The 21755-nt window shown below is 36.9% G+C and overlaps 1 protein-coding gene across 1 annotated transcript in view; it reads left to right on the top strand.

Moving 5' to 3' along the window:
• LOC126758732 (polyhomeotic-proximal chromatin protein) overlaps positions 1-21755 on the top strand; it is a 174721-nt gene that overhangs the window by 144002 nt on the left and 8964 nt on the right. Inside the window, 1 exon segment of the mRNA XM_050473105.1 lies at positions 19932-21354. Within this exon segment, the coding sequence (XP_050329062.1) occupies positions 20077-21354 (1278 nt within the window). The 5' untranslated portion in view covers positions 19932-20076.

The raw sequence follows: 21755 nt of genomic DNA on the forward strand, positions 1-21755 counted from the left end.
AGTTAGAAAATATTTACATCTTTACATTACTTATTGTAAAAATTTTCTAACTTTCTGTTAACCTTAAACCATTTGAAATAAATTGCTTCGGCAAAGATAACAGTAAGATGTGCTGAGGAATGTATTTCTAAAATTTGCATTGCCATGCCAATTTAACTCGAAGAACAGGACCTTACCTTTTTGAGAACTCGAAATATACCTAACGTTCTTCAATAGTTGTCGAATGATCTCATTTTCATAAAGGGCTGGAATAATTGTTGAAATCGTTAGGTTCATTTTTGCCATGAAATCCTTTCGCTGGGAATAAAATAAATATTCAAAAGAGGCTTTGTACTTTTATAGATCTTTGTATAAATCGAAAAGCGGCAAAGCAAAGTTTGTCCAAATATCCACGCAGAGCTGTCGATAACAGCTTATTATGAATTGATATACAGTCTTAACCAACTTCTTTTCAGCATTGATCATATCTTCCTTGAAAAGACGATAAAGCTGAAAATTTATTATTTGTTTTTCAACATCTTTTGTTGTTTTTGCATTTGTAAATGTAAATTTTAATTCAAATTTATTGCTATTATCTCACCAAACATAATGTCACGTAATTGAAGTTAAATTTCACTCATTACGCTTAATTAGCTAGCGCAATTAAGTACAATGGTACTCGTTTTCGTCACAGCGGTACACACACTCACATACGAGCACATAATTAGACGCATCAAATGTCTTTTCAAGTCTTTTCGGATATTTTACATTTCTGATTGTTGCGAAACGTGTTTACACCTTTTACAACACGAAATCGAGAAAAGCAAAAAACCAAAAAAGTATGAGAAAATCTTGAGAAACACATCTCGTCATTGTCACAAGACAAATTTCATTTGATGGACAAGTAAATTGAGTTAATTTAACGGTGTTACGAAACAAATAGACAAAAGCCAGAGCTGCACATAAAATACATAGGGAATCAGACGGTGCTCAGCAAGTGACTTGTTGCTTAATACACTCGCACACACACACCCATAATGTCCGAGTTATTTCCGCCTGCGCATGGGCATATGGGTGTGCCGCAGCGCTTATCTAAGCCTGGCTGATCTCGCATGGCCAAGTCAGTCGGCGCGTTCTGCTGCCAATCAATTTGTCTGTATATATGTTTGGCCGACAAATGCTCATGTAAACAATGGTTGTTCATAACTTTATTGTTATTGTTATAATTGCATGTCGCTTGCGAACTGTCGCCGTGGGGAAAGTGTGCAGAATGCTTGAGACGCTTGAGACGGCAAATGAATGGTGGAAAACACCCGCACAGTGAGCAAACTGATCGATTGCAATGTTGCGTGTCAGACAATGTGCGACAATAATTTATGTCTGCTTACCACATTTATGTTTGCCAAATGCGACAAGTTGCAGCCCGCGGTGTCAGCTATTGAAATCAGTATTGAAAATGTGTCAAATCAGAAATGGAGCAATAAATAATAAATTGTTATGAAACAATAAATGGTATGAGGTGGCAATATATTGTGGTAGCCCTCGTAATAGCGTGATGTTTAAATAACATATATATATGACAATATATTTCCTACTTCTTGCCACACGAAATGAAGGAATGAGTGTTAAAAATAAAATTATATATGTTTATACCCTGTACAGGGTATATTAAGATAACCACGATAAGATACAGCCCTGCCATAAGTTCTGTTACAAGTTCAGACCATTATAAAAATGAAACTATAGTACAATAATAATGTATATAGCCCATAATATATAATACTTTATAATATATAATATTATTTAATATATAATACTATAAAAATAAATTATTTCATATTGGTATTAATGAGGCTGCTCGAAGCAAAGATTTTTTTGAGACCATATAAATTTCGAGTTTAACGTCTTTTCTTGTTTTTATAACTTTTTATTCATACAATTTCCTAGTCTTGCCAATGCGGGACAAGTGCACAAGAGATGCTCCATTGTTTCATTGGTGCCCTGCTCTAGGCATTTACTGCAGTCTTTTCAGTTAGTTAGTTTACTACAGTCTCTTCTATCGAGTGCCAATAGGAATTTTGTGTACTTCCGTTCTACCGTTTTGAACAGGATTTTTGCAGTTTTGTACCCAGTTGTAGCTCGTTCCATCGGGTTTTAATTTTTTTCACCAAGCTTCTGTCGAGATCGTCGTATAGATAATACAAGAGTTTTCCTATGTTGATCACGTTTTCGGATGTTAGCAGTACACCATTCTTTGCAATCTCGTCCACTATCTCATTGCCCTCATTGCCTTTGTGGCCTGGCACTCAGTAGAAGTGAAGTTGCTTACTTCTGACTTCCCAAGACCCTTCTGACCGATATGCCTTGATTTCTGCTTGACTGTCTACGTATTAGAGGCCAGATCTGCGGCTTTCGCAATAGCAAAGACCTTAGCTTGAAATATACTGCAGTGGTCCGGCAACTTAAAAGGTTGCCTTATGCCTTGCTCTGGACAGTATATTCCGGCACTAACTCCATGCACCATTTTCGAGTCCTTAGTATAGATGTTTGGAATGTTGCGCGAAGGTAACATACCATTTCGCCAGCCATCTTTTTCTATGCTTACTTTGAACCTTCTTTCCCAGTTGAAAAGTGGAATCGTGTAGTCGGTGTTTACGCAACCGCCATTACCGACTGATTTGTGCTCGAAGGTTCTACATGTAAATTCTCCTGCAGCCAGTGGTTCTTATAATTTATGTAAACATGTGGCTAATGGCGAAGAATTCCTGCAATTCAGATTGTAACTGGGCTAAATTGTTTCTTCCTTCAAAATGTTGCCTAGTTAAATTAAAAGGGATTACTTTACCATCCAAATTATTGCAACAAAAACAGCAAAAGTAGAAAAATAAAACATTAAAACATAGGAAGTGAGTGATTAGCTAAATTTCAATTGCAAGTACAACTTACCACAATATATATTACATTATTTATACTTTTTTGTTATTTTTATTATATAAAAAGTACTTCCTGATTTTTATTATGTCTAATTAGCGATTAAAACAAATTTAAGTGTCGGCCGGTGTTTTCGTCGCACTTGTTTACAATTTAAACACATTCACTCGTACTCGTATTTCATTACTAGCGGTTAGTGCTTTACTAAGTAAATACCCGTAACAACATTACGCAACTTAACTGCCAAAAAACTGCGAGAAATTTTTCCTTCACGCAAATTTATACGTACATATAGACAAACTTTCATGTTCGCATATACATATGTATGTAATTACGAGTATCCTCAAATATATAGGAGTGGTATATTGGTTCTTCACCAAAAAAAACCTTTTCTAATATAAAAAATTCGTCCACGCTTTTAATATGAGATTCAGAATAAATAAATAAAACGCATATTTTTTTAGAAATAACACTGGTTGCAAATCCGATGCTATTGACTTTTTATATCTCATTTTGGTTAATTTTGCTAAAACTGAAAATGATAGTAAACGTTTTCTAGCGTATTATAGCCGAGGAGTGTAGGGGTCAAACCACCACAATTTTCTAGAATGACAAAAATAGATTTCCGTGATGGAAATTTTCAAATATCCACAAACCTCTTAGTAAATCAGTCGCAAATTTTTCCTTCAGATTTCTTGAGTATTTCCTACTTCATGCCTTAAGTTGCTAACATAATTACTACTACCTACTTACCTACTTCCAGTTACCTAAATTTTGTTAGTGCAGCCTTAGTTTGAGTTGAGGACATAATTATCTTAATTCAATTGTTATTTGAATAAGAAATCATCAATTTGGCATGGCATATTGCCTAAGGAAGTGTGGCAATCTTCGAATAAATTGTTCAGATTGGACACTATAGCGTAATACAAAATAAGAACTTTGTTCTATCAATTTGTATATGCAGCTATATCCATAAAAACATATATATAAAGATATATCCGATCAAAGTTCTTATAAAAAATCTTTTTTCAGGGGCTGTTAGATTTATGATATGATTTCTAAATATCGTTTTTGCCATGTTTAATACATATGTTCTATAATTTTTTTCCTTGTGGTCATTTCATCATTACAAGATACACGCAAGTACAATGCTTACAAATTATCAAATTTTATTATCAAAATATTCGTTCTCTAATTGCAACTTTCCGTGAGCTTTTGCTATTTTATGACTGTAATAATCGTCCACTTGTGCTCGCTATACGTTCAATTGTTAAAAATTTTGAGTATACATTTTCATTACATAATGTTCAAGTGCCAATGAGACAAAGAACCATTCGAGGAAATGAAAATATTACTGCCGTTTAAGCAAGTGTTACTGAAGACCGCAATTTGTCGATTCCAAGACGTTCTCAAGAATTGGAACTGGCCCAAACTACAACCTTTCAGATTTTGAAAAAGGATTGTGAAACCATTGGACCAGCCTGAACGTCTTGAATTTGCTGATTTCGCCTTGGAACAATTTGAAAACAATAACGATTTTTTTAACTCAGCTTCTCCGATGAGGCTCACTTTTATCTGAGTGTTGCGGTAAATAAACAAAACTGTCATTTCTGGTTCGAAAAAAAAATCCACAAATTGTTCATGAACAATCATTACATTCACCTAAATTAAAGTTTATTGTGGTTTTTGGTCTGGTGGAATACGGACGGATGTACGGACCGATGGGTATATATTTCGAAATAAAGTTGGTGACACCATTACTGTCAATAAATACGGGGCTTTGTGTCACACAGCACGTGCAACAACCGAATTATTGCGAGTAAGGTTTGGAGATTAGATTATTTCAAGAAATTGTGACATTGAATGGCCTCCAAGAAGCTGTGATTTAAAGTCTTTGGTTTTTAGCAATAAACTAGACTCACTTCAAGCATTAGAAGTCAATATTGAACGTACTACTCATAACATACGACTTGATTTAGTGGCAAAATTACTCGAAAATTGGCTTAATCGAATTCATTCCTGCAAAAGAAGTCGGTCCCCACGATTTGAATGATGTTAAATTCTAAACTTAATTTTTATTTAATGTTAAGTACAATCGATACAATTAAGTTTAGATTTTAACATCATCCAAATGGTCCCCCTTTACAATTAGTATGTGTTTTTGAAAAATAATCATATCACTCTAATTGAAAACTCTGTATTTGTGAAGGGTAGGTATATATGGTATTGATCTAATAATGGAACCAAGTAAATTGGAATATGTTCATCGAAAAAGTTTTCCTGTAAGGATTTTCATTTTGGATGCAGTTTTTGTTGGTTTTCATGAGTTAAACGATCACCGATTAAGAAAATTTTTATGTTTTGAGTGACGAAAAGCACTATTTTTTATGAAGCAACCCAATAGTATGGAAAACACTATACTATTTGTGTATGGAGTTTGTTAAGAAATATTAAACCTCTTTGGAAAAAAGATTGTTGACTTTCAAATAAATTATAATGTTTCAAAAAAGGATTAAAATAATTATTTTGCATTATAATTTCAGTACCTATTATTAACGTGCTTTACAAAACTTTCATAATCAAGAATTATTCCGAAAGAAGCCCATTAATGCATTACAAATTTAGCAATATTTCCGCAACATAAACAATTCAGAATATGAGTAAATCCATAGAAAATATTTCAAAGCAAAAGTTTTAGTCCAAAAACTACATATTTCGTCACATAAATATAAATACATACAAACACATGTGCACTCAAATGTAAAAACCTCGCGCATGCGCAAAAGTCATCGTCACACAGTTAAGTGTTTTTGCGAGTTTTTTCGAGGACGAACTTATGTTTTACGACATGCTGCTGGTTGATTTTTATAGGCTTCCGCGCTGTTGCCTAATTGCCACACCAGACAGACATACCTACTTTGTACGCGAGCTGGTTGATTCGAGTGCTTGCAACATTTTACGACTTTGTCAACAACTCCAACGCAGAATTACTGCTTCAGCGAAAATCAAGCTAATTTTAATGTACACTTTAGCACCTGCATTTCCACACACTCAAACATACTAGGCACGTCTATATATGTATGTATGTATGCGCCTGCGCTGATTTGGCGATTGCGCAGTGTTCATCTGTTGGCCAACCTCCTTTTCGCTGTGATTTATTTGCATTTATTTGACTGTGTCAACTTTCAAGGCGACACAAGCAATGAGGAACGCGCCGGCGCCGCCACTTTGGTCTCCCCACTTGAACAACTCTTAATAGTCTAAAGTGTATTTTTGTCTCTAGTGCGTGTGTGGGTATGCCTGAGTGGCACTGCAATTGATTGCAACTGAAGTGGGCAGGTGGGCGTAAATGGCTCTTTTAATTTGACTTTCTTACTTTTGCGCCTCTCGGCCGTTTACACACGCCAATTGATTGCCACACAAATGCGCCATTTGTCTTTTTCAACCACAACGGTGTGTTGCAGTTTTCAAAAAGCACGATTTTGGGCTAAGCCGTTATGTGCCTTATATGTATAAGCAATAAATATTTGAAAGAACTTATTTCTTTCGGATATATTTTTGATTTCCTTTTATGTTTGTATATATGGGTATAGGTCTTTATGCCAGCATAAAATAAATGAGATATACTTAAAATTAAATATAATTAAGGTTATAAAAAATTTAAATGATTGCTTGTGTAAGGTACATTCTTATTACCATCGCATTATTTTCTAAATAAATTTTAGCAAACGTTTTTAATTTGATCTCAAACTTAGCGGTGAAGTCATAATAATCATGATTTTTTGTTGGTTTATGCAATGCCTACAAGTCTTAGAAAAACTTATGCAAAATAACTTTCATTTACCTACCAACACGACTTCTGTAGGAGGAATTTGTGTACACCACTGAGAAGAGCTCACTTTATCGCCTCAATATGTGGATATAACGTAAGTCAAGCCATACTTTCTGTAATGCACCACAGTTTACAACCCTATGGGTTGCAGTCTGGACTACGAGCTGGGCAATCATCCTTTGATATGAAGACCGGAACGTTGTTTTAGAGCCACAGTTGCCTTGCCCGCGACTTGCTATTGAACTTTCCAAATTTTCACACTTTTCTCTCAAAATGGACGTTGGTAACGCCAAATGAGCCCTTGGAATGAATTCGGATGTTTCTCCGGATGACCGAGTATAGGTTAGGTTAAGTTAGGTTAGATGGCTGATCAGAGATCGCACGTGGACTAATGTAGTCCTTTGTGAAGCCATTGAAAATAGAACTCCCGTGTTCGGACTTAAAGATCGTCAAACCGCTTAGTAGCCAATACAAATTTGCAAAGGCGCTTAATTTCTACGCCCGCCAGATCGGTGGGATGTCTGAAGGTATGTGCCCCCAAGTGTCTAAGTCTTGATCTCCCAAAAGCAGGGCAGTCAAGAAGGAAGTGCTGGCTAGTTTCTACCGCATCTTCTTCCAAGCAGCTTCTGCATGCGGCGGCCTGTAAAATTCCGAGTACCGAGTATACTCGCTACTATTTTGTTTATTAAACAATATATATAATATAAAATTTATTTAGAAAGATCACTACCGCATTTTGGAATACTTCTGCTCCACAATTCTACAAGCTTTTGCAAATCAAAAACCACTATATAAATATTCTACCACAATCAAACGATTTTAGACAAGAGTTGATGCATTTTTTTATCTTCGCCAAAGCACTTTTTCCAATTTTCTCAATCATGTGAATCTATTAAAATGTCAGTGGAGGTTAGTGTTTCGTATATCAAGCTCTTTACCCGAATAAATAGCATTAATTTCTATCTAATCGTGATTGTACGAATATCAGCAATACCCATAATATCAAACTACGAATTTACTTATCTATCGAAACACCGGTCCTCTACAAGATATTGTATGAATCCAGCTTATTCTGCATAAGTCGCCACAATCGTCTGCTAATGTTATAATTTACGCTTTTCAAGTTATTATAATATAAATTTCTTTCAATCCTAGATGAAAAGTTGCAGAACCTTCGAAGATTTCAGAAATGAAAGACTTCACAAAACATGAAATACATATTACATCATATTCTTCAGTTATAATGGAAAGCAATTCCCGATAACTGAGGTTGGTCACGTTTCTTTGACACCTTAAAATAGTACGTACAACTTTTATTGCTCCGTTTAGCACAGTGACCCGTGCATACCTCTCCATACAGAGGACCTGCTTTCGACGCCTGTTTCAACAAAGAAAAAATGTCTACCAACGGTCTCTCTCAACAGGCAGATTGTATTGCTGTCATATACCCTCTTCTAAATCCTCTACTAGCCATTGGGAGTCCCCAGAGGTACCTACAAACCTGTAATAGAATCAAGAGAGGAACATAAAAAAGTTAAATTTGATTATTCACGTTCAGAAAAAGCGGAATGCGGCACAGACATTGATTGGGCAAAAATATTTTGTTTTTGTATGTCTGACTGCAATTTTTCTGCAGAAAAGTATAGAAATTGTTTGCTCGCATTTCTGCAATTTAAACACTTTGGGGAAAATCTCAAAATACCTATTTCGCAGGTTGCCTTTTATTTTTCGTGATTTGCCAACACCAGTGCTGCATTCTGGAAACTGACAATTTTTTTCATAAAGTTTGACATATTTGATGGAGTGCATACTCAGAACGTTTCGACATACGACCGCTATTTGTGTTTTTTACCGTAACTTAAAATATTCATCTCGGCTAAAAATGGAATTAAATCGCGAACATTTCTGCGCGCTTATTTTATTACAATTTTCGACGTGGATTAACTCATTAAGAGAGCATAGAAGATGAACTCAATTAAATTTTCGACGATCAAGCTTTATCAGTAATCAGTGTTTACCGGTGGTATGGAGAACTCAATTGAGGTCTTAGATCACTCCAAGATGAATTTCGGGAAGGTCGTCCAGTCAGTTGTTGTTCCGAAATGATTGATGCTGTGCGCAAAGCGATACTGTCAGATCGTCATGTAAGCTATCGTGAGATTGAGGCGGCATTAGTAGAACTAGCATGCATTCAATAATTCATGAACATTTGACTGTAAAAAAAATTTGTCCAAGTTGTTGGATACCACAATATCAGTCAATCGCTCCATAAAAGGCTCGCGTCGATTGGTAGAGAGAAATGTTAAGAAAATACGAAAGCCGTGCTTCGACACACGTCTATGAAAACCAAGCGCCGAAGATGGATCGCTCTTCACACATCGACTGAAATAACCGCATTTTTGAGTACTCAAAACATCGATTTGAGGAGTCATCCTTCGTATACTCCTAACTTGGCACCAAAAAACTTCTTTTTATTCTTGAAAATGTGGTTGATGCGTTCAAAATGCATGTTTTGGAGATACCTCAATTAGAGTGGCTTCGACAATTGGTTTAAACGCAGTGTATGGATCTTAATGGAAAATATTTTGAAAATCAAAAAATCAATTTTCGCTGATTAAAATTTGTTTTTGTTCTCGATTCCCGAAGTATAAAAGGCAATCTACTTAATTAACCAACACTCTTTTAGAAATGATTACTTTCTCATATAATTAAAATCAAAAATCAAATATAGTTACTTTTCATTTAAATCTTGAATCTTCTATATGATAATAGTTGTCTATCTACTAAGCTGATTTCAAGTCTATATACGCAAAAACATTAACAAAGCTTAAGTTAAAACAACATACTCACGCAAAAAAAATGTTTTGCTAAGGAAGCTCGGTGATTACTGCATAAAGAGGGAAATAAGCGAGACATCATAAAAGCAAGCGTTGTAAACACGAAGAGCTACGGATTAGCGACAGAACAGTTGATCAACTGCAGATCAGCCACTAAGTTTGCTGATCTTGTAAATGCCAGTCACCGTTGTTGCAGTCAATATTTCTACATAAACATACGCTTCACTCTTAAGCCAACTGGTCAATCAATTGAAGTTATCGGCACATTTGTCCATTGCATATCTAGAAACAGCGAGTCTCTATCGTTTCGCTCACATTGGAAGCGCGACCGAAGCAATGCAAACTGAGCAATCAAAAAACGAGCAGGCATTGCTTCCTGTAAACTACTTGCTGCGCATAAAAGAGATATATTACATATGAAATTTGTACCGCCATATTGACTACTCGTTTTTCTAACCTAACTCGTATGCTTCGCATACATACCTCAGCAAGCACCTGTGACAAGTTTTCGCGCATGCGCTTAAGCCACATACGCGCAGTATGCAATGTCGTTAATACGACAACTCACATTCGTGCGCTGGAAATTGTGGCACTAGTGTGACCTAGTCCCCGCCGACAGCGCGACAAGTTGCCTTGCCAATCCCATTCAATCCACTACAAATCTGTGGCAAGTTTGTCATCTAAATAGTCGCACTAACTCATCTGTATTCTATTGGCACACTTTAGCCACCACACAACAACACCTCAACGACACGCACTATCCGTTATTGTATATGCTTGTCCACATTTTTGCGCCTGCGGTTTCATTCCACTTCATATTTCTACCAGTGGCTTTGTTCGTTTTCTTCGCCAGCAATGCCTAGAAGCTTCGTGCAGCATGGAGCACGCGAGGCTTCAACGTTGCATCCCGTCCAATCCGCACGCTCAATGTCACGTCTATGCTGTGTATGTAAGTACTACGGTACTTCATGTGGTATTCACTGTCGATGCGCGTCGAACCTGTTCATCTCGCTTGTTGGCTGCTGTGGCTCATTCGCTTTATTCTACGGCCTTCTCTATCTTTACATGTGTGTATTTGATAATTTATGCATTGGGAAAATGTCGACCGCCCGGTAGTTGCTGCATAAATTAACAGACATTTCTTTGTACAAACACAATTTATGATATCGATTTGTTTGCAACCACGAAGCCAAGCAAACAACGGAAATCGTTTACTGTTGTTGTATTTATGATTTTCTTTTCAACACACATTGATACACGACCGATCACTTATAACACGACAAACTGTGGGCGTTTAAGACATTTTCACATGACTTGTTAATCCCAGCGACAAGGTAATCTCTATGGCAATGCCTTGCTATAATCCATATACATACTCTAAGTACTTATTCCATATCCATGTATTAAGAACAAGTATCGTTCTACACCCACGACTTTCCAACCGCAACTTCATTTTTTTTTTGTTTATTTGACTACATAATATCTCGACGTAATAAAACAATATTTCGCGTCAGTTATGTGCAAAGAGATGCAGAGATATGTTAAAGGTGGTAATATAAGTTAGATTAAATTAAGGAACGAAACTGATCCATGTGACAAGAATGGTTGCAAAATACATGAATCCAATCCATGTTTTCTTCTGTGGTTGTTATGTAGTGGCAAAATAATTTTAATTTGCTATGTAATAACGAATAATGGTAAACATTACTTGAAAAATTCATACAGTGTTAAGGAGGACGATTTGGACGATTCATTGCCGGTTCTGGTAAACGTTTCTAACTAAATTAAAAAGAAGAAAAATCACTAACTTTACCTATTATACTCAGGCTGCACTTCATGGTGCATTTCTATTAATTATTCCAATAGATCAAAGAGGATACAGGAGCACAGGTCCGCCCCATTCATAGGTGCATTTCTTTTTAGTAACTTATGTGTTTCGTTTGTATGACAATACTATATTACAAAGACTTAATGGTATAGCCAGAAGACATGGCTAAATCGACCGATCTGATTTGATAATTTTTTTGAGATTAAATTGTAAATATATACCCTGCAGGGTATAAAAGTAATCCATGTCAAATTTTGACCAGTTTCCGGAAGATAACACGTAAAAAGCGAAAGTTTTCCATGACAAAAATGAGAGAACTTGATTACCGATTTTTTGTAAAGTCGTTCAGTTTGTTTGTGGCAGAGAAGGCAGCTATGTTATATTGGTGCGATGTCGGCAGTTCCGACAAATGAGCAGCTTCATATGAAGATAAATTTCATAAATTTCTAGATCAGTTGTGTAAACAAGAATGTATGTAAACTACGTATTTTTGCAGAATTTCAAAACGATTTCTTAAAAACTGAGGAACTAAATCGGCAGACATGACTAAATCGACTCAGCTCAATATACTGATCATTTATATATACTTTAAAGGGTCTCCGACGCTTCCTTCTGGGTGTTACAAACTTCGTGACAAACTTGATATACCCTGTTCAGGGTATAATAAGTATACATATTTTTTTAGAGACTCGCAACTGATCTTGACCAGTTTCCGGATATTGGCATTTCTAAATACAAAAACGAGGGTTGACAATAACCGATTGTATGTACAGCTTGGCGAGAGCGGACTCAATTGTATGCTATAGGTGGCCGATAGTTACTCGTAATGTAATTATTTGGGTACGGTGTTGTCGAGAGATAGCTATACTCACGTTATTATAGATACGTAATAGGAAAATTGGCTCCGAAACAGATTTTTCCTTCATCTTGGTTAAGTTGCGCGAAGCTTTAGGCCAGTTGTATAAACAAATTGTATATATACAATGTGACAAAAAAGCACCCGGAAATTGTTATTAAATTCCCCGGATAAATGATATTTAAAAAAATGTATTTTTCTCTGTTGGTAGGACTATCCTTAATTACTATGCCAAAAATGAGCGCGATCTGTCAACAAGTTTGTTCACAGCAGCTGATTTAGGCAGTACAACTCAGTAGTAGGTTTTTCCAATGGATAAAAATATCGAAAAAAAAAATTGTCTAAAATTTTGTATTTCTACCCTAAATTTCATGTGTGGAATCGCTGCGAATGTTGGAAAAGGCTTACGGCGATTCAGTTTTATCAACACCACATGCCTACGTTCAAAGACTGTCGAGAGATGTCCTGTTCTGGACGACCTTCTCCCTCTTGGTGCTTCAAATCGTCAGGCAAGTGTCAGAGAAATGGCAAGAGAGTTCGAAAAAATTGTTCAGATCAAGTTTCTAAAGCATATGGCTGTCAAGCAAACTAGCCGATTAAAGTTCATTGAGAGTAATATAGCTTCGATGCAACTGAAGTTACTGTTTTCCCTTCCTTTTTTCTGTGTAAAATGCTGTTTGACTTTAGAAAATTTTAATGTAAAATTTTTTGTTTGTAAGCTCAAAAACTTCAAGCTACTGAAATGCTAATTGTTTTTCTCAAAATTATTGCATCAACACCGACTTGGCAGTTGCACAAGCATAGTATGCCACGAGACCTATGTCCACAACAGAAGCAGTTTACAGTTCACATTATGAAATGAAATATGACATTTGCTGGCTGGAATGCGTGTTTTTATGAGAATATGAGAATTAAATGCGGGTTTTTCATCTACGCATTGCGAGCAGTCAGTCTGTTAGCTTGCGGCTTGTCGCTTTTAAGCCAATTCTAGACCGCACTTGCTAAGCTCAGCGCCGAGCGCGTGTCAACGACATATTAACCCAATTCTTGTTAGAAGTCAAAAGAAACCAAACTGCACAAACAAAGCGCGTTCATTGTTTTATATTTTATTTCTTTTTATTTTTTTATTGTTGTTATTTTTTGTTCAATTTGTGAGCTTGGCTTTGAGTGCTACTTGTGTGCGTCACTGTCACTTGAAATCTGGCTTAAGTATACAAACTGTGCCTCGGAAATTTCCTCACTCATTTTCACTTGGTTCCAATTAGAATGCCATTACATTCACTGGGCAGGAAAGCTGCGATTGCGCAGCACTTCAACTGACTTGTCTGTCTGCGGCGAAAATGTGAAATTAATTTTATGCTTTGCTCTTAACGCCAACGGATGACTTACGATGATAGCGAGGCAGCTCATCTGCTGCTTTGTCATTAAGCGTTTGCTTAGCACTAAGTAAATTCATTGTGAGCTCATTTTGGGTATTCATTCTAATGGCACTTTCGCTCGAAATTGAATTGGCATTACACTGAGCAACATAAATTTGATGATTAGTTTAAATATGTGGTAAGAAACTAAACTTTTGACAAGTAATATTGTTTTCTCATGGGACACTTCAACGTGGTATTTTGATTTCTATGGACTTCCGGTCTCAAAAACCGAGAATTCGATCCTGCAAGTTAAAAGTTAGTACTTACGGATGATTTTCAAATAATATTCGGCAAATTCTAAGCGCCTTAGATACATAGTGAACTTAACCCAACAAAGATTTCAAAAAATGTCGAATCATAGCGGTACCACGTCTCTTTTTCTTTGGCGCATAAACTGCCCAAGACCGATCGGCTGCTTCCAAGCTGTTCCTAAGTACCTTAGGTCTTTGGCGTACTAAAAAATTTCTTTTGGGTAGTGTGTATAGTGGACGGAAAAATAAGAATTTTAGGAATTTATTAATATGGTAGGAGTTATCACTGCATAATTAACCATTAACTTCAGAATCTTAATTAGGGAACAAAAGGGGCAATGCAAAGCATACGTAGCAGACGTTAAAAAATTACTTTTGCGAATGCAACGCCTATAAGGTGTAGTGGCTGGAAGATCCACGACTACCAATGTTCCCATCAAAACGAAATTTGGAAATCTTAGAATTTTTATAAATTCAGGTAGTTGTTCAACAGTGCTTATATGGGACCCTTTTGGGAGCACAATGTGTGTAATAATGTCTCTTTTGCGATCAAACTTATTATGACTTCCTCTTTCAATCTACCAACCAAATCATAACGTGCAAAATTTAAAAAATATTTGGAAAGTTTTTCATATCTCTGCAAAACAAAAATAATAACTACTATACAGTTTTTTTGAGAATTGCTGATTCTCTTCTCTTATGTTATCATATAAGGGGTAGTCGAAAAAGTCTTTTCGTATTTTGTCAATAGATGTCGTTGCAGTCGTATATCTCCAGTGCTACCAATCACATTATGTCATACCGTATAGTGTTGGTAAGGTGAGATTTTAAAAAATATTAAATTCGGGGAAGTTGAAAAAAAGTTACAGCTGTGAATGAGTGAAAATAATGAAGAAATTCGCTGTATTTTGAAACTTTTGTATAAAATAGGGAAGAATGCCACGCAAGTCACCAATGAAATTTGTAAAGTTTACGGAGACGATGCTGTATCAGTTCGTGTCGCACAACAATGGTTCGCTCGCTTCGCTTCCGTCCTGGCAATTTCGAAATTTCAATTTATACTGATGAAAGTTTTACACTGATGGAATAATGTCTCCAAAATGGTACATAAATGTTTATTTATTTATTATTATAAATATAAAAAGAATAATTTGAAGTTTAATTAGAAATACGAAAACACTTTTTCGACTACCAATATATGTATAGTCTCGATAAATAGCGCATACAAAACAGTAATACAAAATTTGAAACATTAAACTTCCATTTTGTTGACCAGTGTCCATATTGCGCACGCAAAAATTTTTGCTTATTCACTTTGTACCGTAAAGGTATCTAATTCACTGCTTTTAAAAAATTTTGCTGATTTTTATACGCTTTGTTTTTGTTAATGTACTTGTGTGTATACTTCTATTACTTTTTGCTTTTGTAACTCACTTCATCTATGTAATGATGGCAACTTTCAAGATTTGCAGTGCGCCCTCCTTTCACCGAAATAAGTTAAAGGAAAAAACAGCAAAAAATTTAATTTTATAGCACCTGCAGATAATTTAACGAGCATTAGTGGCATATATCTTATACATACGTACATACATACAAAATATATAACAAATGTATATTTATATGAATATAGTATACATATATATATCTATCTTGTACATTTATGAAATTCCAAGAAAATAAATAGGGCACGTTGTGTATGTATGAACATTTATACAAATTTTTACTTAAGATTATAGTATCAAACATGTATGCAAAAGTACCCTGAAGTGAAATATCAAACTGGTCACAAAACAAGTCTGTTTACGACTAAAAGCGAACTAGTCGCAAAAGCATTAGCATTACAGCAATTGTTTGTAGAGCTGATTGACAAAGAGAGCATTCGCGTTTCAGTATTTTTCAATAGGGTCTATTTCAGGTTTTTTTACTCCTGAACAAAATCCAAAATTTTCCTGCAAATATTAGTTGAACCAGTCAGTTAGAGTATCTTCTTAGAACTACCAAGAAACTAGTTTCTTTCGAACTGTCAACATGATCGATCTGGTTAGTGGCTTTTCGATCTGGAGACAGTCAGGTAGCTCAATGGATTTTACTTTGCTGGAATCTAGTACTACAAATAACCATATTTCTGGTTAGACATTTATCCACCGGGTCGAATGCCAGAACTCGGCGGTGGAGTCTATCTCCCACACCGAATTCGCGTTCCTTTATATGGCCACTGTAGTAAGTGAGACAAGGACCTACTCGACTCAGTATTTGTCCCGTCCATCGAACTCCTGGACGGCGATGATGTCAGCCTTTATTCTTACGAGGACATAAAACAGGTGGGTGGCATAAAACAGGGATGGGCAATCACTTGGAATATCCGGTTCCTTAATACCAGCCGGATATTCCAAGTGATTGCCCATAAATCGTAATTCTTAATACGTTTGCACTGGTCGTCATCGAAAGGGGGGTCTCTCATCCGAGGCTGTTTTCTTCTTTTTATTGGAGGTGTATTTTACGTGGCGGGTCCCAAATCCAGCGCAAAACCCTGCGGAAGGGTGTTTCGTCTTCTCACTTTAGCTCGACTTCGAATGAATGTTTTTTGGCTACCCAGAGTATACTTGGCAAAGACCGGAAGTCGTGAACTGCTTGAGCCATATATAAAAGAATTGTTTCTGGCCACTCCCTACTGAATGGCGCTCAGAGAGCTTTCCTCACTTGCGTGAACTTCTACACTTGGCTCCATCCTCCAAAGAACGCAGTTAATTAAAATATTTCAGATTCAACCAATTTTTGTTTATGATATTACTCTTTTACTGATTACTGATTTACTATAGTTTTATAACATCTTTCAAATCGCGGTGATAATATAACCAATCTTGGGATATTAAAATTATAAGATTTGTAAATCTTTCGTATTTCTATAGAAAATTGCTGATTATCCTTACAAAACGAGTTTCACTTTTTTCTTACAGATATAGGAAGTAAGTTACTCTGATACCACAATCCTAAATAATATCGATCGCTTAAACATTAAGTTCGAATAATCAATCATTATACAACAGCTCCAACCTCAAAAACAAGTAAACCTGTACTCCAATGCATAGCTTACTCAGTGACTTAGTGACCTATTGCCTTTGTGTGTGTCACTTGCCCACATTGCCACGTTACCGCATTGGCTCATGTCTCCTTTCTTTCTTTGTTATTTTTGTCGCTTCGATTTTTTCGCAAATCGTTTTCTTTTCTTTCTTTCGTGGTCATTGGATTGCGATAAAATCGTGATGCTTGTTACGTCATATTAGGCAAATGTGGCATGATCGTGTCAGATTTATTTCATCAATTGTAAAATTCGATCAAAATCAAATACAAGATACGACGTAATGGTAACCTGGATATGCATACTTTTACGCCATCAGGCAAGATTGTACACTTATGTGGGATATCTATGATTTAATGAGCTCTTACTTAAATGGTTGACGACATGTGGATATTATGGGTGAATTTTAACAGAAAATATATATTTGGCGTATGAAATATCGACGAAGTGTATTCGGCTCATTACAAGCCTGCAAAGGTTAGGATGATTCACAAAAGCTGTACGATCAAGTAGAGAGTGGGAAGAGGACTCTCCCTCTTTTTCTGGACAGCAATTTAGTCGTCCAACAATATATAGCGAAACACCGATAGTTTCAAGGGTGACAATATTTAGGATAAAACCATTTCCTGTCATTAACAACTTCACTATATATTAGGGTGTCCGTTATTTACCAAATTGATTATTTTTGACGAGACGCCCCCTAACCTTTTAGTTTTCCATCTAAAAAAAAAAATATCAGACCATAAAAAGTCCTTAATTTTCATAATAAACCTTGCCCCAAACACGATACATTACCCATTGAAATTGCATGGGATTTTGCCACTTTTTACGAATATTTTTTTTTTCTTTGGAACTTTTTCGTTTGTAGGAATAAAAAAGTCATATTCTTGTACAGAATTGAATGCTCTACAAAATAAGTCTGGACAATTTTTCGATATACTCACTCCTTCAAAATTTATTCAAGGTTAAAGTTAACTTCTGGGTATTTTCTGGAATTTTCGAACTTTTACGGAAGATTGATTTTTTTTGTAAAATTCAATTGTTTATTCTAAAAAATATAATTTTTTGTTGGTTATGAATCCGATGTGATTCTTATCTAGAACAGGCTTTACAGGTTTCAAAAAATCGAATCCGTTTTGTTGTCTTGTCTTATTAATTTCTACAAGATAAGATAAAAAATGAGAAAAATTTGCCAATCAAATTAAATTTAAACCATTTGAGTACATCAGATTTCCTTTATTAAACATTCCTTAGTTACATTTGAATATTTTTTTGATGTGCCAAGCTAAAACGCATCACCTGATAATTGTGCCTCTAGTTGTTTTTGTGTACTGCACAATGGTCTGACCCAAACAACGGTAGAAATGCCGAAACACCTGATCATGGTGATGCCAGATAGGGCAGCGTGTACCTGGATAATGCTGATGCCAAATTGCACAGTATAACTCATATAAATTAAATGAACTTATTATTAATCGCTAACAACATGTGATTAATTACTCTTCATGTTTCTGAGTTTTTCTGGCGTAATATCAGAGAAATTATATTTTTTAGAATAAACAATTGAATTTTCCAAAAAAAGATCAATCTTCCGTAAAAGTTCGAAAATTCCAGAAAATACCCAGAAGTTAACTTTAACCTTGAATAACTTTTAAAGGAGTGAGTATATCGAAAAATTGTCCAGACTTATTTTGTAGAGCATTCAATTCTGTACAAGAATATGACTTTTTTATTCCTACAAACGAGAAAGTTCCAGAGAAAAAAAAATATTCGTAAAAAGTGGCAAAATCTCATGTAATTTCAATGGGAAATGTATCGTGTTTGGGGCAAGGTTCATTATGAAAATTAAGGGCTTTTTATGGTCTGATATTTTTTTTTAGATGGAAAACTAAAAGTTTAGGGGGCGTCTCGTCAAAAATAATCAATTTGGTAAATAACGGACACCCTACTATATATACATATGCAACCCTTGTCAAAAAGTGGATTTATACCATTGAAATATATATTAAGTTTGCAAAGTCAGAAGGCAAAATATTGTGGCCCTATAAACTCTATATATAAATGATCAGCAAGATGGTTCAATCTGTATAAACCCGAGAGGCTAGGCTTTTGTCTAACGATCATGAGTTTTTCACAGATTATTTTCTCCCTACAGTTGCTTTTCTCTCGGAACTTTCGACATCGGGCCACAATGAAATATAGCTTTGAATGACAGCTTTGACGACAGCTCGCTTAACGCTTTTTCGTGTTTTTTTTTTTGTTGTAGAATAGTTATTTTAGTAATATACTAGAGAAGCGGCACTCATTTCGATTTATGCATACGAGATCAAATCGCTATAGGTGCAGGAGTGTATAGATAGTCTATCAGAAAGTAACCAAGTGCACCTTATTTGTGCGCCATTTTGGGTGCTAATGGGTAGTTACAACCTTAAAAGGTTTAAAAATGTAATCAACCTCCCAAAGGAAAAACTCAGGCTACTTGTCGCCTTCTACACTGCCCATTTTAAGCTCAGGAAGCACTTATTTAACATTGGCCTAGCTTCTTGTGCGAATTACGGATTCTGTGACTTGGAGTCTGAAACACCAGAACACTGGCTAATCCACAGCACAGCGGTCTGTAGGGTAGGGATCACATCGTCTCAATAGCACCTAGCAGTATATTGGAATTTATCAATTTTCTGAGACTAGTTAACAAGTTGTGACTTAGGTGAGAGCGCAATAGACCCTAGGTCGGGGTGCAATCCTCACTTACTTATCTAAACTAATCTAATATAATACAAATCGCTTCAAAAGAGAATAGCTATGTAGAAAACATGAGGACTTTCCACTTTTTTCTCTTACATACTATATTATCTATTTACTTCATTATCTTCACTTAGTTTAATTTAATTTCAAAATTTCTTTTACTTTCTTACAGATAACGCAAACTCAGCAACCTTAAGGCTAATGAATCATTAGTTTTGTGGATTCCAGACAAACAAGTATCCGCCTTTGCGACAGCATCGTACACGCCCCGCGGAATAATAAAGATCTAAACACCAGACAAACTCAAAGCCGTCACAATGACGACAAAACCAGCAACAGTAACGCTGGGCATTAGTGGCCGCCTTGGTGGTAAAACCAATACTAACAACAACCATAACAACACTGCCTCATTTACCGCACGCCCCGCACATATCACACAAGCATCGCCCACCGTGGCGAAACGTGGACACATCCGGTCCGCGTCGCTGGAGAACGGCAATTCCTTCACAGCCAAGAACACACTCGGTTTGCCCGTGGCAACAGCACGCGAACAGCAACAACAACACCAGCAGCAACAGATAAACTTAATGAGTCACACCGGCACGCTGAAGTCGCGCAATGAGCAAAAGCGCATGCGCGGACAGAAATTCGGCAGTCACAGCAGTTTGGATCAGGATGCGTTGCCCAGCAGTGCAGGGCGAACCAAATTTCAGAATATACGCCAAATATTTGAAATAACCAAAAAGCGAACATTCGGTGGCAGTAGCGGCGGTGGGAGTGGTAGCGGTACTGCGACTGCCGGCGATGCAGATAAAATGTCTGCCAGCACCAACAGTATCAGCAACAGTCAAGCGCAGCCCAACGGCGTTGATAATCAACGTTTGAACACACAACCGCATGTCGCAACAACCACAACAACAACACACGGCGCCACCCCCAGCACCGCACCTGCACTAATGTCGACCTCCATGCCGAGCCTACAGCTGCGCCAACACACCCAAGCATCCTATCAGCAACATCAGCAATTGGTGCGTAAACCCACGCCAACGCTGACGCTGATGGGCGCCAACGGAAGCGGAAATCGCAGCAGTTACTCGGAAATAAGCGATCGGCTGAGCATAGCGGAGAGTGTTGGCGGCAGCAGCGGCAGTTGCATGTCTGGCAGCTTCACTAATATGGCTGGCAATGCGCTGGATGCGAAACAGAAATTGCGCTTGCAACAACAATTACAGCAGCAGCAACAGCTGGTGCAACAACAACAGCAGCAGCTGCAGCAACAGCACCTGCAGGCGCAGCGGCAACACTCACAGCCCGCAATGGGTCAGTTGGCGCACCTACATCAACAACAACAACAACAAATGCAGCAACAACAGCAACACATGCAGCAGCAACAACAACTGCAATTACAGCAAATGCAACAGCAGCCGCAGCCACAGCAACAACAACAACAATTGCAATTACAACAAATGCAACAACAACAGCGCAGTTCCGGCGACATATCACACTTGCAACACATTTCAACAGCAGCAACAGGTCAAACTGCAACAACAACAACAATGAATGGCAGTGTCGGCGTTGGAGAAACCGGCGAGCAGGTTTGTAACTAGATTTCACACCTATTAATACACTCGCACACACATACACACATACACATGTATTTCATATATCTAACCAAACATCGGCGAACTCAAATTTCGCCTCATTCGCACTCTGTGGAGTCGCGGTGCGCTGTTTGCAAATAAATCTTGGGTGTGTCAGTGTCACTAAACAACTGCAACAACAACTGCAAACAACTAAACAATCGCTTGCATTTGGTACAGCAACAGCATTAGCCTCCGCAACGACTCAAGCAGCCGGCTTCGCTCATTCATGGCCGTTCCCAGTGGCACCGTTCGGCGAGCGTAGATTGCTGTGTCTGTCAGTCGGTCGCTGGGGCGCTGGGTCGAGTTTGCTTTCAACTATTTTATTCCACTTCATTTGCTTACATTTATAGCTT

Source organism: Bactrocera neohumeralis, chromosome 5 (genome assembly GCF_024586455.1).
Source record: "Bactrocera neohumeralis isolate Rockhampton chromosome 5, APGP_CSIRO_Bneo_wtdbg2-racon-allhic-juicebox.fasta_v2, whole genome shotgun sequence".
Taxonomy (NCBI): domain Eukaryota; kingdom Metazoa; phylum Arthropoda; class Insecta; order Diptera; family Tephritidae; genus Bactrocera; species Bactrocera neohumeralis.